Below are 18,091 nucleotides of genomic sequence, written 5' to 3' on the forward strand. Positions count from 1 at the left end.
ACTACATATCCTTGAAACGCCCATCGTAATTTTGATTCTGAAGATTTTGAAGTTGATATTTAAACATCTCACTGTATTCCCATAATACACCAGTGGAAGTATATAAACAACCGACGAAATTTAAATGCTTGTAGTAGTGCATTTTAATAATGCAGTCCTTGTATATCGTTACTATTTGATAAAATCAAATTTTGCAGCCAATAATCTAACTTCATTTTTGTAAAGGGAAATTCAATGTTGAGTGATGATCTTTTCTGAAGCCCTATTATATAGATATGGAGTCTCCAGCCTTAATTTTATATCATAGTCAATTGACGAGATTGTCACTTCTCGTCATCCGAATTCTCCCGTTTATATTATTAAAATATATATCATGTTTATTTAATAAGTCACGTATCATAGTCAAACTCTAACTTTCCTTCTCTCAGTGCCAAGGTAATTTGTTGGTGAAGAATTGCTTTATGTTCAAATGATTGTACCTTAGATGGCCTGGTCATCTGAGACATAAACACTCACTAAATCTCCAATGATTTACTTTATATTCTACTAAATGCTTACGGTTCATCAAGTTCTTAGCTTTCAAAAATTATCTATTTTACTACAAGATTCCGATAAACACTTTCCAAATTTTTTGATTGATGGATGAAATTAAGTATTTTGCATAATCAAATCTCGAAATCATTATTCTAGCTTCATTCAGTGGCATAGATTTATTTTGTGATCAAATGATTGTAACTTCGAGTGTCTCATCTGAGGTATCATAAAGCAATAAGCCAAATGACTTCTTTACGATTTTGCTATACAATTACGGAATATATTTCTTAGCTTACACAGATCATATTTAAATTAAATAAAAAGTTCCAATAAATATTTTCTAAATTATGGGGAATTTTATGATGGATTGACATAATTTAGTGAATTAGCATCGATCATTGAAACAATGTGTAGTCTAATTGTAATTTTAAATATAAGAACAACGTCAAAAACCATCTCGGAACAATTTTTTTAAATTTGAACAATGACATTATTGTGTAATCATTTCACTAATGATTTTAAATCTTTGTGGGCTAAGCGTATTTGAGCGATTTCATTTGGAATCGTATCACGAGCCTAATGGGCAAAATATTAGTGTGTTTTGAGTTCTTGATAATCATAAATATTTTTTTTTTCAAATAAAAGAATAAAATTAAAAAAATATTTAAAAAGAAAATTTATTTAAAAATGAAAACAATTTTTTTTCTCCTTTTTTTACAATATTTGTAGAATTTGAAATATTTTGAATAGTTTTTGTAGAATTTAATAATTTTTTGAAATAAATAAAAATAAGCATTGTTTTTTTTCATTCAATTAGATTTAATTAGTTCTTTAGTGGATTTAGATAATTTTTAACTTTTACAGATAAGAAATTTATATAAAAATTAAATAATATATATGTTTTTATGTATAATTTAATATAATTATGTATAAAAATCATTTTAATATATATTTTTTTATTTGTGTAAAAAGGAAAGGCATTGGAAATTGAAAATCATAGCTGTTTCTATTTATAATAATTTACAGCAGCGATTCTCAACCTGTGGGGCGTGCCCCCCAGGGGGGCGCGAGCACACTAGAGGAGGGCTCGAGAATATCCAAGAGAAAATATTATTTTAAAAAATTGATTAACTGACTGAAAGGAAAGTACACATGCACATAGAAAACAAAATACATTTCGACATATTTAATAACTTATTAAAGTAAAACAACATACTAAATCAAAACATACTAAATTGAAAACAAATTTAATAATTATTAGTGACTTTCTTGGGACTGTCTTGCAAAGCAAAGTTTTTTGAAGGAAGCCTTAGTATTAGAAATAGCCACTCTCAGTTCTGTTTCTATATTTTGTCTTCAAAGAAGCCACGGCAGAAAATCCAGTTTCACAAAAGTTGGATGTTGAAAATGGTAATAGAATGTGAAATGCCCTTGTTTTTAGTGCAGAAAAATCATCCTTACTCCAGCCCAAAATTCAAATAGTGATTTATTACTAAATTGTCTTTTAGTTTCGTCACTCTTCGTGAAGTCTATGAATTTTTCTTCCTCATCAATTGAGAGTCCTTCGGAAGTCTTATGAAATGGATCCCTAACCCACTCGTAACTTGCTATCAGTTTGTCGTCAGCAAGAAAATACTTTTTAAAATTCTTTATCAGCATGGCTGAAAGATTTTCAATGGTTACAAAACAACTTTTACATGTTCTTCTTCAGCATTGTAAGTTTTAGTACAATCATCCACATTTGCAAACATTGTTAGGTTTTTTGCTTTAAATTTCTGCTCCACACTTCCAATTTTCTACAAAAAGCATTAACTTTATCACTCGTATCCAACATAAAGTGGGTAAAAAAAGTTTTCCGTACGCAGCTATGACTGTTAATAAAAGTTTTATTTTTGGCACAAAATATTTTGTTATGAAAACGAAAATTTTAAAATTGGTTTAACACAATGTCATTTGTTATTTATGAATATTATAAAGGAAAAACTATGACGAAAATTAAATACTTAAATTGAAAGAATAAAAAAATGCCACTAATAAGGAACAAAAAAGTTTCCGTACGGTATTTATATAGTACATGAAAAACCTTTTTCATGCTGACCAACTGGCCTTTAATGATCGGTAGGCCTTCCTTTGGCCTTTTTCACTTCTCTCAAGTGTTGTGGCATAATCCCCATCAGTTTTTTTGTTGTTGTTTCTGGAGAAATACGACTTCAAATGTCTTGAATAACCCTTTTGAATTTAACCTTGTTCTTTGTGTCATATTTTTTTAGTTCACGACCGATTTCTTCCAATAAATGTCCTATAAGGATCAAATCGGGTGACTGGGGAGGACTATGAAGCTGTATATTATAGAAATATTACTCTTGACAAATCTTGGAGATGTGCTTAAGATCGTTGTCCTGTTGAAAAGTAAAGTCTATTCCAAGGGACAGTTTATCTGCATTGGTTAAAACGTTTTGTTTTAGAATGTCAAGATGTATGTACCTATACATATTTCCATTTATAAAACATAACTACCCGACAACAGCAGCACTTATGCATCCCCATACTATATTCCAACCCTCACCATGCTTCACAGTTCCACATAAATTCTTAAGTAACGTATGCTGTTTTGATTCCCTCCAGATCATAACTCGACCATCTGACCCACGGATATTAAATTTTGATTCATCACTAAAAAGGACCTATTCCCAAAAAGATAGAGGTTTGCTTATATGCTTCTTTGTAAAGTCGCGACGCTTTTTCTGCAGCAGAGACTTATAACAGGCTTCTTATAACAGGTTACATTATAACCTTTTTTAAAAATGACATTTCTTGCAATTTAAGATGCGAATTTAATGTAATCAACCGTTAAATCAGCTGCAAGTTGAGGTGCACTAATCAGAGGGATTATCTTGCACCTTACACATGATATTTCTTTTATGCAATCGATTTAACTTCGGAGTTCTTCCGGATCGATCTCTATTCTCGAATATTTACACATCACGGTATCTTTCAATAATTTTCTACACTGTAGACTTTGGTTTGTAAGTCATTTCATTGGTTTTTTTTCATAAATAATCTATTTTTTCGCAACCGAATCACTAACTCTCGAATGGGTTTCTGAATTTCCATTTTAAGACGATCAGCGAAACATTGGAATTAAACAACTGTTGTTATGTCGTATTCTTCACTCTGACAAACTATCAAACTTCGAATATTTACTGTGGATTAGTTGTAGAGCACGTCAGGATGAATTTGCATATTGCGTACGGAAACTTTTTTTGCATGATACTTCGTCATTTATCTTAAAAATTGCAAACGGACTTGCTGAGTTTTTTAAAAAAGATAAATTTATTATGAAACTCCCTTTTAAAGACTCATATTAATAATATATAAGTAGTTTATAAAGATAAAAAGCAAAAATTAGAAATTATGCTAGTTCATTTTTATTTTAGTTTTCCGTACGGAAACATTTTTTACCCACTGTATGTATATTTGCTCCTTGGAGTTGAAGATTCAAGTTATTTAATTTCTCGAATATGTCAACCAAGCCCCTCAATTTCATCACAAATAAACCATCAAGAAAATTCTCAGCCTCCGGTCTGTTTTCTTCTGCTAGGAATTTGGCGATTTCTTCTCTTCATTTATAAACACGTTGCAAAAATTTCCCACTTGATGACCATCTTGTCTCGCAATAAAATAGTAATGCTGAGTGTATTGAAACCCATGTCTTTACAAAGTGCGGAAAAGATTCTCGATTTCAGGGGTTTCATTTTTATGTAATTTACTACGGTTACAACCGTAGTTAACACAATATTCAGACCATTACTCGTTGCTTTCGAAGCCGAAGCTTCTCTGTGTCACGCAACTTCGAGAAAAGCTGACACTGTACATCTTCAGCTATATAGCCAATTCGACGAGCAACAGTATCATTTGAAAGAGGTATGGACTGCAATTGTTTTGAAAAATTATCTCTAAACATAGTTTCTACAATCTCAATTACTGCTGGCAAAATAAGCTCTTCACCAATGGTGTGAGGGTTTTTACATCTGGCTATTTAATATGAACTTTGTAAGATGCAATTAAAGATTTTTTATTCACAAAGTTTCTTTTAAAATGATTTTTGCTTTTTATATGATTTTAATTTTAATTCGAAGAATTCTCTTGGTATGTAGACGTATTCACTATGAAGCGTTTCCAAATTTCGTTTAAGTTTATTAGGTTTCATGCTGTCTGCGGCCAACATTTTTGAACAAATGATACACAGGGGCTTTTCTTCTTCATTTACTTCAGCACTGGTAAACACAAAATTTAAATATTCTTGAGAACATTTTCTTGATTTTATTTTCGGAGCCACGCTCGTCTGTGTATTTGTTGATGCTTGACTATCGTCTAATGCTTTCTTACTTCCGCTTAAAAATTTATCCATGAGTCTGCATAAATCTACTGCTGAGAATATTTAATATGGTGAATTGTAATTAACACGAAAACATATATAACATACACATTCACTATAGATTCGATAGCGATAAAAGGATCGACTCGAATGAGACTGGCTGGAATTGAAACTTGCGTTATCGAACATTTTCCTTCTTCCTATGAGAAAATATTTGCTCCGCGCATGTTCGAGACGGCGTCGGTCGTGTGAATTCCTTTCCACAAACATTGCTTATTTTTTCTCTTTTGTTTAGTTATGCTTCTGTTTTATTTCTTTTATTATTCGAAAAAATGCATTCCCAGTTTCTAAATTTAGCTCATCCCGTCTAGGTTAACTTTCATTAACGAATTTTTTTACTTTCATATTCTTTTAACGTTATCTACCTGTTTGGTTTTCATTTCAAATATAATATTTAAATTTTCCCCGCTTTCATTCGTTTCATCTGTTTACTGTCGGCTTGTCCAAAATGCAAGATGTGGTTTCTCGCCAACGTTGGCTCGCCTTTACTCTTGTTTTTCCAGTTAGTTAAAAATAATTTAAAAACAGAATCCGAAATACTCAATATACATTATTGTTGTATACATTTTATTGTAAGCGGGGGGGGGGGGGGGCGATGAAAATTATGATTGAAAATTGGGCCGCAAATACTGAAAGGTTGAGAAACGCTGATTTACAGCAAGCACTCTTTAAACTTTTATTTGTTCAGTTTTCAAAACACCTATCAGTAATTCGCTTCACAGGCTGGCAAATATTGCTTAGATTCCTTTTCCATGGAAAAAAAATATTAAACACTAAATGAGAAAATGATTTCAGTAAATATTGATAACCAATCCCTTAAATGAACTTTTGTGCTTACTGTCATTTTGATTATTTGAGACTTCATATGAAATATCTGTCCAAAACACGTGCTGTCCAATACCAATACTCGCAGTTCTTTTTTTTTATTATTATCCAATTGAATCTTTTATAATTTTCCAGAAATATTCTCTTAGATTCATTCCGAAGCGAAATAAAAGAGCATTGAAAATACAAAGCATGATAATTTGCATTACATAGTTACGTTGCATATTTTTGTAAGATACCTCAGTGTGAAATGTCCCTCTTTATAATTGTTGAGCTCATGATAAAAAGGTAAAAACAAAAGATTATTAGAAATATCAATCTTTTTAAGTTTTTAAAACACTTCTTGTTCAAATTTTGACTTTAATTTTCAACTTTAAAACAATCGAAAGGCACATTTTTTCGCATACTGCCTGTGATAGTAATCACAAACTGACTATTTCGATCCGCCGAAGGCACACGGGTAAAACTGAATGATCGAACCATAGCGACAGCAGCATTGGAAGGAATTGCTGTTAAATACTAAGAGCCCTCACCGGTCACGATAGAACACTTCCCGTGAGAAGTATGTTCCATAATCGAAGGGAGATAGTCAATCTCCACCTTTCTCTACACCCTAAAGGGTGGCGGAAACCAACCACTATACCGGAAGCTTCTCATCCTTATTTTTGAGGTGCCCCTAAGTAGGAGTGTACGTTATATTAAGCGGCCTCTTCCATTATTTTATGAATAAATCCATCTCTGTTCCATTTTACTTCAATTAAGCAAGAAAGAAATGATTATAAAATAATTTTCTTATTTTTATGAAAAATAGGTCATTTATTTGCATTTGCAATAATTTGAGTCTAAATAAAAAATTAAGAAGTAAAGTCATAAACATTTATATGAGTTATTACAAATCCAAACGATCAAAAAGTTTGAAACTCTCTTGAAAAACGCATTCGATATAGGGCAGAATATGTATTTCAAGTTCTTGAGTTTTAACGAAACATCACGTAGATTTCAACTTTACAGTTATATTTATAAATTTTCTTTAGATACATGTAAGAATTAAAAGTATCTTCAGAAGATTCATGATGTAAGATTGCTATCATAAATCCACAAATATCCTTTCAAATTTAATAATAAATTACATATTTTCAATTCAGTAACTACACAAAAGGAATGCAAATTTATAAGGCCCGAAAATGAAAGATCACTCTGAAACAAAGCGAAAAAAAAATCACCCACAAGAAAGATACTGGATTAACTTAGGTCGTGTGCTACTGTAAAACATAAGATTTGTTTTCAAGAAATAGAGAGTGTTTACTGTCAAAATTCTAATTAATGCTGAAACCACCAAGCGCCTTTGATACCCTCAGAACATTTTAAAGGCATCATCATTAAAAAAATGTTATATTATAAATGTTTTTGAAAAAAAAATTATATATACTATGACACTTTTTAAGACAAAGGAGTCAACCTCAGAGGAGTCCACAAGAAAAGTTGTAAAGTTAACATCCAGATAGTTTTTCTATGACTAATTTATAAAGCCAATGGCAAAAGATGTTTTCCAGGGTAACTCTAAGACAGTAGAATATTCAGCCATCACTGAATTGCACAGTATTGAGAGGATTTGATGTATTCGACGGACCTGTATTCTACGATCCAGCAATACCGTTCTTGAAGTTCAACACATTCGATACTTTAAAATCTTTCCTCTATTTCAGGGATCCGGTATGATCAAAACAGTATCTTGCCCATTCTCATTATTTCCCAGTATGAGATAGCAAAAACAGCTGAGTATAAAGAGCAAAATAACAAAAATGATAGAAATCTCAATTTGCTTGAAATTAAACGAATTCAAAACATTTCTAAGTTATCAGAAGCTATGGGGAAATGAAAAGGCGACAAAAAATTTCATATACTGAACTTTAGTCTTTTTCATTTTTCATATTACTATTTTTCCAAGGACGCCGTTATTTTGTTCTAATCTTTGAAATATATTTTAGTTAATATTAAAGGCTTTCATTTTTTTCGTCAAAAATTAACTTTTAATGTATTTAGATAATCACATTTTAATATTTCAGTTTAATCACCAGTTGAATTAATTTTAATCATTTCAATTTATTTTTTACTGCATGATATTTTACCTTCTCCTTATGTTTATAATAATATTGGTGCGAAAGATATTTGAGTCTGACTTTTAACCCATTCATAGCCGTGATCACGCTATAATCCTTTCAGGACTCACAGTATGCTGTATGTGACGGGCTTTTCCGACTTCAGCGGAAATATATACATGATACAGTGAACCGTGAAAGATATATATATGATATCGTGAGCTCGTCTCATATATGATATCTTGAGCCATGAAAGGAGAATCAAGTGATCACGAATGTGTTATCATGATCCTGAACGAGTTACGATAAATGAAAACCTTTTATCGAAGTTAGTTCTTTGTAACTGGGCCACTGTGTTTCCCATAATTTTAATTTTATATAATTAGTGATAAAAATTTAAAAAATAATAATTTTTATTAGTGATCTTGGCTGAAAAACCATCTACAGAAGTGGATCACATTTAGGTACAACGGATATCACGATTTTTCCAAAGACTCTTTTGTGATTGCTTTTCCTATGAGACTTTTACCTGCAGTCTCTATTCCATACTTTCCTCTTTACTTTGACGAATCACTATTATTTAAATGGGCGGTTCCCTTTAAGGCCCTTCTTTCCATTCTTCTCTTTCTTTGATTCGAAATCGTTGTTCTTCATCTGTGTTCTATCCGTGAGGTGTGTGATTGTGCCCCCTGTAAAAAGGGATTTTGCAAGCGAATGTGTGAGTTTCATCTTTATATGAGCTGGAAGTCAAACTTCTGCCCTCGGGTGCTCAGGGGTCTTTATTCCCGCAGACGCTACTGCACCCCCTTTCCATGGTAACGCGAAGACGACATCATCAGAGATCAGTAATGGTGTCAGAATTTTAAAATAATATATATATATATATATATATATATATATATATATATATATATATATATTATTTATTTTATAAAGTTACATAACCAATATCATCTTGAAAAGTTTAAAAGTTTTTCATCTTGGAAACATTTAAAAAATAAAGTGTTGAATTTTACATTCGGTTTTCCAAAATAATGAATAAATTTCGACTATTATTTCATTAAAATGTTTCTTCACAATTTTAACTATTTTATTTGAGTTCCAACCTTCATTTTCTAATAAATGCTATTGAACAAAATGCAAGGATTTTAATAAGGGAATGCGTGTGTAAATATACTTTATATTAGCTGCCCTAAGGGTTTTTAGTAGGTGAAAATCCTTTTTCTCTTTTCTCCTTTTTTTTTCCTTTTTTTTGATGGTAACAAATAAAAATTCTTTATTTGATCAGTGAATGAAACATTTCATTTCTTTTCTTCTCAGCAAATATTGAGTTTTTGAAAGTGGAAATTTGAATTTCTGATTTAAGAATATGGAAAAAAAATGAAAATGAACAATGCACCTGATGGTAATGTAACAAAGGAAAAAAAGTGAACATCTACGTTCTAAGTTCTTAATCTTCTCGTGTTCCATTTTTTTGAATGTGATAAACTTTATTTTTTATATAATGCAAATATAAAACTTTTGTAACATTATAACATTATTATTTTTAGAATTACATGCTTAATATAATAATTTAAAAAAATATCTTCAAGGAAATTTTCGATATTAAACAAACAAGGACTTAAAAACGGTAGTTTTCATACTACAGAATCTTTATAGTGCATATAGAGTTCCCAAAAAAGCAAATGCATGGAAGCATTATATTTAAGGATAAATTTGAATCCATACATAAGTTATTGTAATAATAATGCTCTAGAAAATATCACTGAGTGATGTAAAATATAATTCGTCAATAAAACAAATTTGTGAATATTTTTGAATTTTCAGAAATGTTTCATTTGCCCTAATCATGATAAAATAATGCCATGAAAATGATAAAATCATTTTCCCTGACTTAATCAGTAAATAAGAGAACAGATTAAAAAAAATGAATTAAATCAGTGATACCTGCATTTCAGTTTTATTTTGAAATGCAGGAGCTTTTTTTAATATAATAAATGTTTTAAAAATGTAAGTTTTTTTTTAATTTGATACGAAACAATTTTTTCAAAAGACAGAAAATTATTAATATTAATAAAGTTATGTCGAGTTAAGCCAGTGAGTATGGAATAAATAGTTTTTTAGAAATGATAAACATTCTGCAGAAAAATTTAAGATTAGATATATTGATCTTTTTATGAAATATAGGAACTATCATTTCATAAAACTAATTTTCCTATGAGAAAACTATTGGAAAATGATTTATCCAAAATCATATATAATTTCTCCAGCTCTGTTTGTAAGATTTATTTATTTTGAAGTATTGAATTCAAATTCTTATATATGTGAAAGAATTTATTATTCGAAACTTAAAATAAAAATAATAAATTATAAGCTTTTTTAATTTAATTTTTTTGTCTATAACTACCAAGTCAAAACAATGAAATTTTAAAAATATTTTTCTATCTTTATTCTAGTCCATTTCTGACTAGAATAAATCCATCACTATTCATTTTATTAATTTATTTTAGCATATTGAATGTTAATTTTTATATGAATCCGAAAAATTTCTTGTTCAGCACTTCAGTTAACAGCTTTTTAGAAGTAATTTTCATTCAATATTTAATGCCTGTAAACTAAAATAATGTACATCTGCCATGTCAAGTTTTCAAACATTCTTTACTTTTTCAAACATTCTTTACTTCTCTATTGAATTGGTCCCGAAAAACAACAGAGAAATGTTTTAATATTTTAACTCCTGAATAAATGCACAACAATGCTTACTCTTTTCATCGGGTAACAATCATTTTTACAGATTTTTAAGGGAATCTATATTTTTCTTCTCATACGAAAGAAATTATAGGTGATAGCTGTGTTGCTAAATTGCTATTATCTGTCATTCTGCTAGATAATAGCTGTGCTGCTATTATTTAAACATTAAACTTATTAACAATAAAATAGCTCCATATACTTGCGTATAGGATAAAGTAAGCAGCGCGAGAATATAATCTTAATGAATAAGCCGCTATTGTAAACGCTGGACTTTGAAAACTTATTTGAGAATTAGTACTATCTTTTAGAAAGTTGTTATCTTCTGACATAGATTAGTCATAAGCATATCGTGTTTACTTGTAAACAGAAACCGTTATCGTAAAGCGTGCAGAGTCTTATCTAATCACTTTTACTTTCCATTAGATGGAATTTGGAAGACTTAGAAAATGGGGTTGTTACTATGCGCTGTAATAATAGAGTGATAATCTCCTTTCTATGGTGAATTCGGCTTCTGGCTTAAGAGTATAAAAAAATCTTGTGATTACAAGTATATATGTAGAAATCTAAAATTCACTACTCTAATTTATACATATTCAGATATGTGTGGCATACTCTGCGAAAATGTTCTTGATCATTTAATGGTTTATTTCACATTAAAAAAAAATTCTTGTTGTGATAACGTGGAAAGGAGGATAATGAATTATTTTTTTCTAAAACATTCAAAGAATTTTTTTATTCTTAATAATGGATCAGCAGTTTTTTCAAGTAATGGTTCCTGCAAACAGGATATATACAGCATTATTTTCAAAAAAATTCTTATAACATTTTTATTTAACAGAATCAAATAATGATTCTGCTTAAAATCCTATAGGGGGAATATTTTTCTTAAGAAATCATTTAGTGATTCATAAAATTCTATTTGTTAAATGAGTCAATCGAAGTGCAATATCGAGTTCGGCATTCCATAATTGAAAAAAGAAATGTGTTCTTTCAATTAAATTTCTTGAGCCCTACTGTAATATTGCGCTTTAACATAAATCTCAATGTTTAACTTTGCGTTTTACCTTTGAAGATTATTGAACAATTTTAATATAGAAAATATATTCACTATTAATTTATAATATTAACATATTAATTAATTTTAATGCAAAGAAGTTAGGAAAATAAATCCTTTAAATATTTGGGATTATGTGTGATTTTGATTGAGCATATAATATTCCTGGTTAAATTTTATTTATTATTTATTTGCAAGAATATAGTAGAATTTTAACATATTCATCTTCTAATAATTATTCAATTAATAAATTTTAGTGTTCTCAACGTTTTTACAAAACATAATTGATAAAGTATACTTTCATATGCGACATGACTGCGACATAACATAATTTTTAAATAAAATGTAAACTGAATTTAAAAAGTTTGATTTTTATCTAAAAAAATATTAAGTAGTTTTAAAATATTCATAATATTTGTGATTTGAATATATAGAATTCTTTTCGTTATGCCTTGTTCTTTTGAGCAAAATTATATTTTTGAAAAATAATATTTCTGAAGAAGAAGAAATCATTAAAATGAAACGAAAAATTCCGCTATAATTAAAAACATTTAAATAATTGTTTTATTATATTAACTATTATTATTTTTGTACAAAAATGATTATAGAAAGCAGAACTGTTCAAATAGCAGATGAAAAATAAAGTCAATATTCTTTTTCAAAAAATATCGTTTCTGTTTTTTCTCTACTATTGTTTTGCAATAGTAGAGAATTATGTATCTTTGATATCGATTTTCAATATAATTTTCTGGGATTTCTTCTGTACATTCATAGTTTTGTTAAAATTGCTGATCTCAGTTCAATTTATTTTGCATTATTACATATTTAAAAGAAAATTTTCAATGTATACATTTTTAATTATTTTTTCAAGAGTTTTTCATGGTGATCTATGGTACAATATAGTGTTGTATGTTGACCGAGAGTATTAAAATTTGATCTACATTTATTATAAAAGCAAACCTGAAGGAGAAAATGAATTTTACTCTCATAAAATGATATAATTGTTATTTTTGATAAATTCTGAAGTTTTTATACATAAAAACTATTTATTTACAAGAGTCTTATTTTTGGAAGGTTTATTCCTTTAAAAATAAATTCGTAATGCTACTATTTAGTAAACGAAGCTGCATATTATTCGATAAAAAGTTATATTCATCTTTTTCTTAAACATTTGTGTTAAATTAGCTGAATTTTTTTAAAAATTCAGTTCTACTTACTTTATTTCTTTTTCAGTTTTAGAGGTATCACTTGATTTTAATGCCTGTAAGGTTAGGTTTTCAAGATTGTCTGTAATAATTATTTATCTGACATTTCTTTTTTAAAAAAAATGTCTTTATTTGTTCCTAATTTTTTCTAATCCTTAAGGAAAAGTCTCACATTTTCAGGAGTTATAACTAAAGATCTCGATGGTATATTTAGAAAAACAGGACTTAGGGTCAGAATCTGTGTTAACGAACTTGCAGATGCTGAATCAAGCATGAGATGTAGATAAATCCTCCACCTGTCAGATATAGATGAAAGCAGAAACTCATCATCAGTAAATATACTCATATTAAAGTTCACAAAAGTTATATCTTTGAATTCTCCTATGATGTTATTTGGAGCCATAAAATTTGTAAGTCAATTTAGTCACTTCATATGTAATAATAGGTGTACTGCTATGGGTGTTTGCGTTAAATTTTGCACTGTCTAATTGTAATAGATTTTAAATGAACCAAACGCAGTCCTGTCGGGCGAGTACAATTCAAAATTTTTGTGCGAAGGAAATACCATGATAATCACACCATCCTCTTATGTCACCTCAATAAAAAAATATGTGAACTCAGGAAATATGTCTCCTTTTATGTGACCTCAAAAATAGTAATAAGAATTTTTTATTTGTCAAGTAGTAACTGTTCTTGTTTTTCAAGACTTGGTCAGATGTGATCTATGAAGTGCTTAAACAATTAAAGAAAAATAGGTTTTTTTTATTGAAATAAGCTAAAGATCAAAAAATAATCTAAAATTCCCAAAATAATCTATTAGAATAAATCTTAGAGGAATTTAATTTAAAATTAAGCCACTTAATATTAATATATTGTGCAATCTTGTTAAGGTCATAATATATCATATCCTAGATTGGAATAAGGTTAAAACTTTCAAATATTTTACTTACTATTCACATAATTAATTACGATTTTAATTCCCAGTGAGTTATTTAATTTGTGATTTGATTATTTGTTAATTCATACAGAACTTTTACTTCGAGCTCCAAAACATATTTACCTAATTTTACCATGGCGTTTAAGATTAGAATGGAAATCTTTTACAATACTTAAAATGACGTAGAATCAAACAGAGAACTCTTATACAAATTATAATTTTCTTCATAATCTGAGAAAATTGTCTTAGATGAAGTATTTCTAATTTTCTTTAAAAAAGAAATATTGTACCAATAAATTGATTAGAAAAAACAACATATTATGGTGGTCAAAGATGAAATATGATACAGTTTAAAATTTAAACATATATAACATTTTTGGTTAGGAATGAAAAAAAAAATCAGCGTTGACTCAAATAGGATAATTTGTCTGTAATATGCGTACACAAGCATTATTTCTTAATTGCATCAAAAAATGTTATTAGGCAAAAGATTATGTTTGTGATATTTACTTTTTAAAAATGAAAGAAAATTATTTTTATTCATTAATGTAAGCACTTCTTTAAAATAATAAAAAATATAAACAATTAGCCGTTAATCAATGTGTTAAACACAGAAACTTTCAAATTTTTCAGCCCGTTGCTAATGCAGCCAGAAACGCTCAAAGATACGATCAACAATCCTATTTATTGCCAATAAAATATTTAAATATTACAAAAAATACATAAATTGTTTACAGATTACAAGGCATTAGAATTATTATTCAATTCTATGCCACAAAGCTACATCATTCTTTTTTTCAATATCTATTAAAAACTGAATATGAACAAATATCAGTAATCATAAATTCAAAATGGAATTATTTTAATCCGAATTCTGAGGATAGAAGAAAGATCAAAAAGAAAGATCAGAAGAAAGATCAAATTTACAATAATTGGTAATGCATTTTGCATTTTATTAGACGTTTTTTTTATTATTATTAGGACAAACATTAATAACATTATTTCCTATACTATTGTTATTGAAACCATTGCATTTTGAAATTAAAAAACAACAACATATATTTGCATACGTGAACAATTGCAACACAAAGGATAGCAGATAAAGGATTGCAGATTCTTTTCTAGTTCATTTGCATTTTAATAATAATTACTAATTAAAAAGTTATTCTATTTATAGAATAAATAGAATTTAGTTATTTTATTTAATAAATAAAAAATTTGTAAATATTTTAAAAATGAAATAACCGAGTCATAGGGAATGTGATTGGTTCTTTTAGTTCTTTTCTTCTTCAAATTCAAATAAATCTATGTTATTGTCACTTTTTTTAAAGAAATAAATTCTTTTTTTGAAGAATATAGTATAAAGCATATTTAGCAACGAATTTGCTTCTGTAACCAAAGAGTAAAATTTAATGTGCAATCCTTATCCAATAATTTAATATTAAATTAATATTATATGGCAATAAAAATCAATATTTGAAATTTTACCAGGGAATCTTCTAACATAATAAAAATATTTCATTAAATTTACATTCTATAAAATAACTATGTAATTATAGAATACTTATTCTTCCGAGAATTTTAGTCCCATAGTTTCCGCAGCCAGTTTAGGGTTCGTATCCATCAACATCGCCCATTCTTTAGAAGCAAATATGCTCTTATTATGCCTTAAAATATATTCTTGTGCATCCTTTTTAAGACAATTATCTTGATGCATATCTGCTAGAATTAATATCTCACAGGCATTGATTGAGGAGAAATTAGTCTTCAAAAGGCACGAACACTTGGTCTTTAAAGAGAGAAGCTCATATTTGTCCGCAGCTGCATATAAGTTTATTGCATTTTCCCACTGAATATTTTGGAAAGAATCTGTATATACAAACATGAGCATTCTCCTTATGGTATCACTATCTAAATCAGGAACATACACACATTTTTCTGCACTCTCCTTCATGTCAGTGGAGAACATTCTTCTAAAAACTGGAGATCTAGCACTTAGGATAACAGTATGCACGGGAAATGTTTGATCAGTTGTACGGAGTTCCATATCAGAAAGGATACCTTCATGGTAAAGGAAGTTCAAGTCATCTTTAAGAGAACATGGAGATTCACATTGAGAACTTTCAGCGGTGACCTGACATGTGTTATCTATAATTTCACTCGTAGAAACACCAAAAAATATTTTTTCTATTCCTTCGAAGGCAATTCGAGTGGAAAATGCATATTTACAACTAAGGTTAAGTACATCATTGGGTAAGTAGGCAGTTTTATTTTTCAATAAGAACTTTTTACTGAGAGGCATGGGAAAGGACACTCCTTTGTTAAGTTCATTGAACCAAAACTCATGCTGTCCACAATCCACATTATTTCTTTTAGTATCCAGCATCATTATCTGAAATGTAAAAAATTTAACATTTGGACCGAAACAATGAATAGCCATATTGAGGACTTCATCTGAAAACTGTCCACCTCTGAAAAAGAGTTCTAGAGTCATAGAAATGTCCTTTAATGCTGTTTTAATAATTAAAGGAATTTTTTCATCCGGTTCAAGACTGCTGAATCTTTTTATGGGCCATATAAATGATCTGCAGTCCACTCTTATAATTGTCCTCATAACAAATTGCATATTCTCAACAATCTTTTCCCCACTCTTCCAAATTTTACACAGAACTGTCAAAGTATCTTTAGGCAGGTAAGCTTCTCTTTCTGAGACAAAAATTATTTCTCTCTTCTGAAAGGCAACATATCCCCAACTGTCTCTTCTAAATGGCCTGCTTCGGACACCTCTCGTTTTCAAGACTGAACCATCATCAGCTAGGAATGCCAATTCATAGTTGATTTCAATGATATCTGGTCCTTTACTGTCTTTTTCTCTGCAGAGGAAATAGCTGATGCAGTTGCCGTTGTTGTATCCCCTTGGGTATAGAGACAATGACCATTTTGTTTCGCTCAGTGAATCAATCACGATTGAAGGACTCAGTAATTGTTCACCTTTATTATGCCAACAATAACTGAAATTTTCAATTCGCCACTGGATTATGTAACAGCAGCCTTCTCTTTCGCCATTACAAGTCATTTTGATGTAACTTCTATGAAAAAGAATCAGATGGAATAAGATTTAGAATCGCAACTTAAACAATTCTCTCTCTGTCCATAAAGAAGTATTTACTTTATTAAATACTACCAGATGTGGATACGGTTTCTGTTGTTCATAACTGTTTGTCCCTATTTGATAATTCTTATCTGAAGAAAAGTAATTCGAACCGGTATTTTCAGAAGCAATTTAATTTTAGATATACCTGAGTGAAAAGTTCAATTTTTTCGCTTCTTTTCCTTCGTTGCTGATTAGTGTAAACAACCGATAATTTTTTTTTTCTCACAAACTTATCAACAAAAAATTGTTTATTTTAGAATCATAGCAACGTTAAAAAAACATCGGTGATTAGGTGTTCTTATTTTCAAAAAGTAACCAAAAGTGGGTTATAAATTGACATACAATTTTCCTTTTATATTTTTTTTTACTGTAATTTCTGATTACACCTTTTTACACCTACTTATTTTTCTTCTTATTTGAGAAGTATTGTATTCTCAGATAATTAATTTTACAAATATATCGGAATACAAATGCTACACATTTAAAAAAAGTTTAAAACATAGAAATTTAATTCTGCATTCAATCAAAAATAAGTCTGATTACTTCTGATTTACAATATTACTGAAATAACATTATAAGTCAGTACTATAAGTATCAAGCATTACTAAGTACCATGAAAATTTATATTACTGGAGATCACAATAAATATAGAAAAGGGAAGAATAGATTTCGCGGAGCTACATAATTCTTTGCTCTGTTTCATTTACAGTATACTCATATTTAAAGTAATATATTCCAATACTAAAATATAAAATATTTCAATACTATAATAATAAAAAAAATATTTCAAAGATGATAAATTTTAATGACATTTTAAATATTTCTATATTCAGTGTTTGTTTTGAAATTTACAAAATTAAATTGATTACTTTTCTGAAAATGTTCTTTATAATTTTAGTCTCAATATAAAATAGTCGTTATTTTCTAATTAAGAATATTTATAATTCTATCAAATAAATATATATATTTTTTTACCATTAAAGTTTATTGCTTTTCAAATACGAAGATTAATTAATGTCAAATAATTACTAAGGACAATATTTTGGAATATTTTTTTACATTAACATAAACTGCATGATGATAAAAATTATACA

The 18,091-nt window shown here is 28.8% G+C and overlaps 1 protein-coding gene across 1 annotated transcript; it reads right to left on the reverse strand.

The window, feature by feature from the left end:
- Nucleotides 1-14,825: 14,825 nt before the first annotated feature.
- Nucleotides 14,826-17,078, reverse strand: LOC129988747 (protein roadkill-like). The gene has a single exon (XM_056097015.1). The coding sequence runs from the start codon at nt 16,917-16,919 to the stop codon at nt 15,408-15,410; it is 1,512 nt and encodes a 503-aa protein (XP_055952990.1). The 5' UTR covers nt 16,920-17,078; the 3' UTR covers nt 14,826-15,407.
- Between the last annotated feature and the right edge of the window lie 1,013 nt (nt 17,079-18,091).

The sequence above is a fragment of the Argiope bruennichi genome, chromosome 10 (genome assembly GCF_947563725.1).
Source record: "Argiope bruennichi chromosome 10, qqArgBrue1.1, whole genome shotgun sequence".
In the NCBI taxonomy this organism is placed as follows: domain Eukaryota; kingdom Metazoa; phylum Arthropoda; class Arachnida; order Araneae; family Araneidae; genus Argiope; species Argiope bruennichi.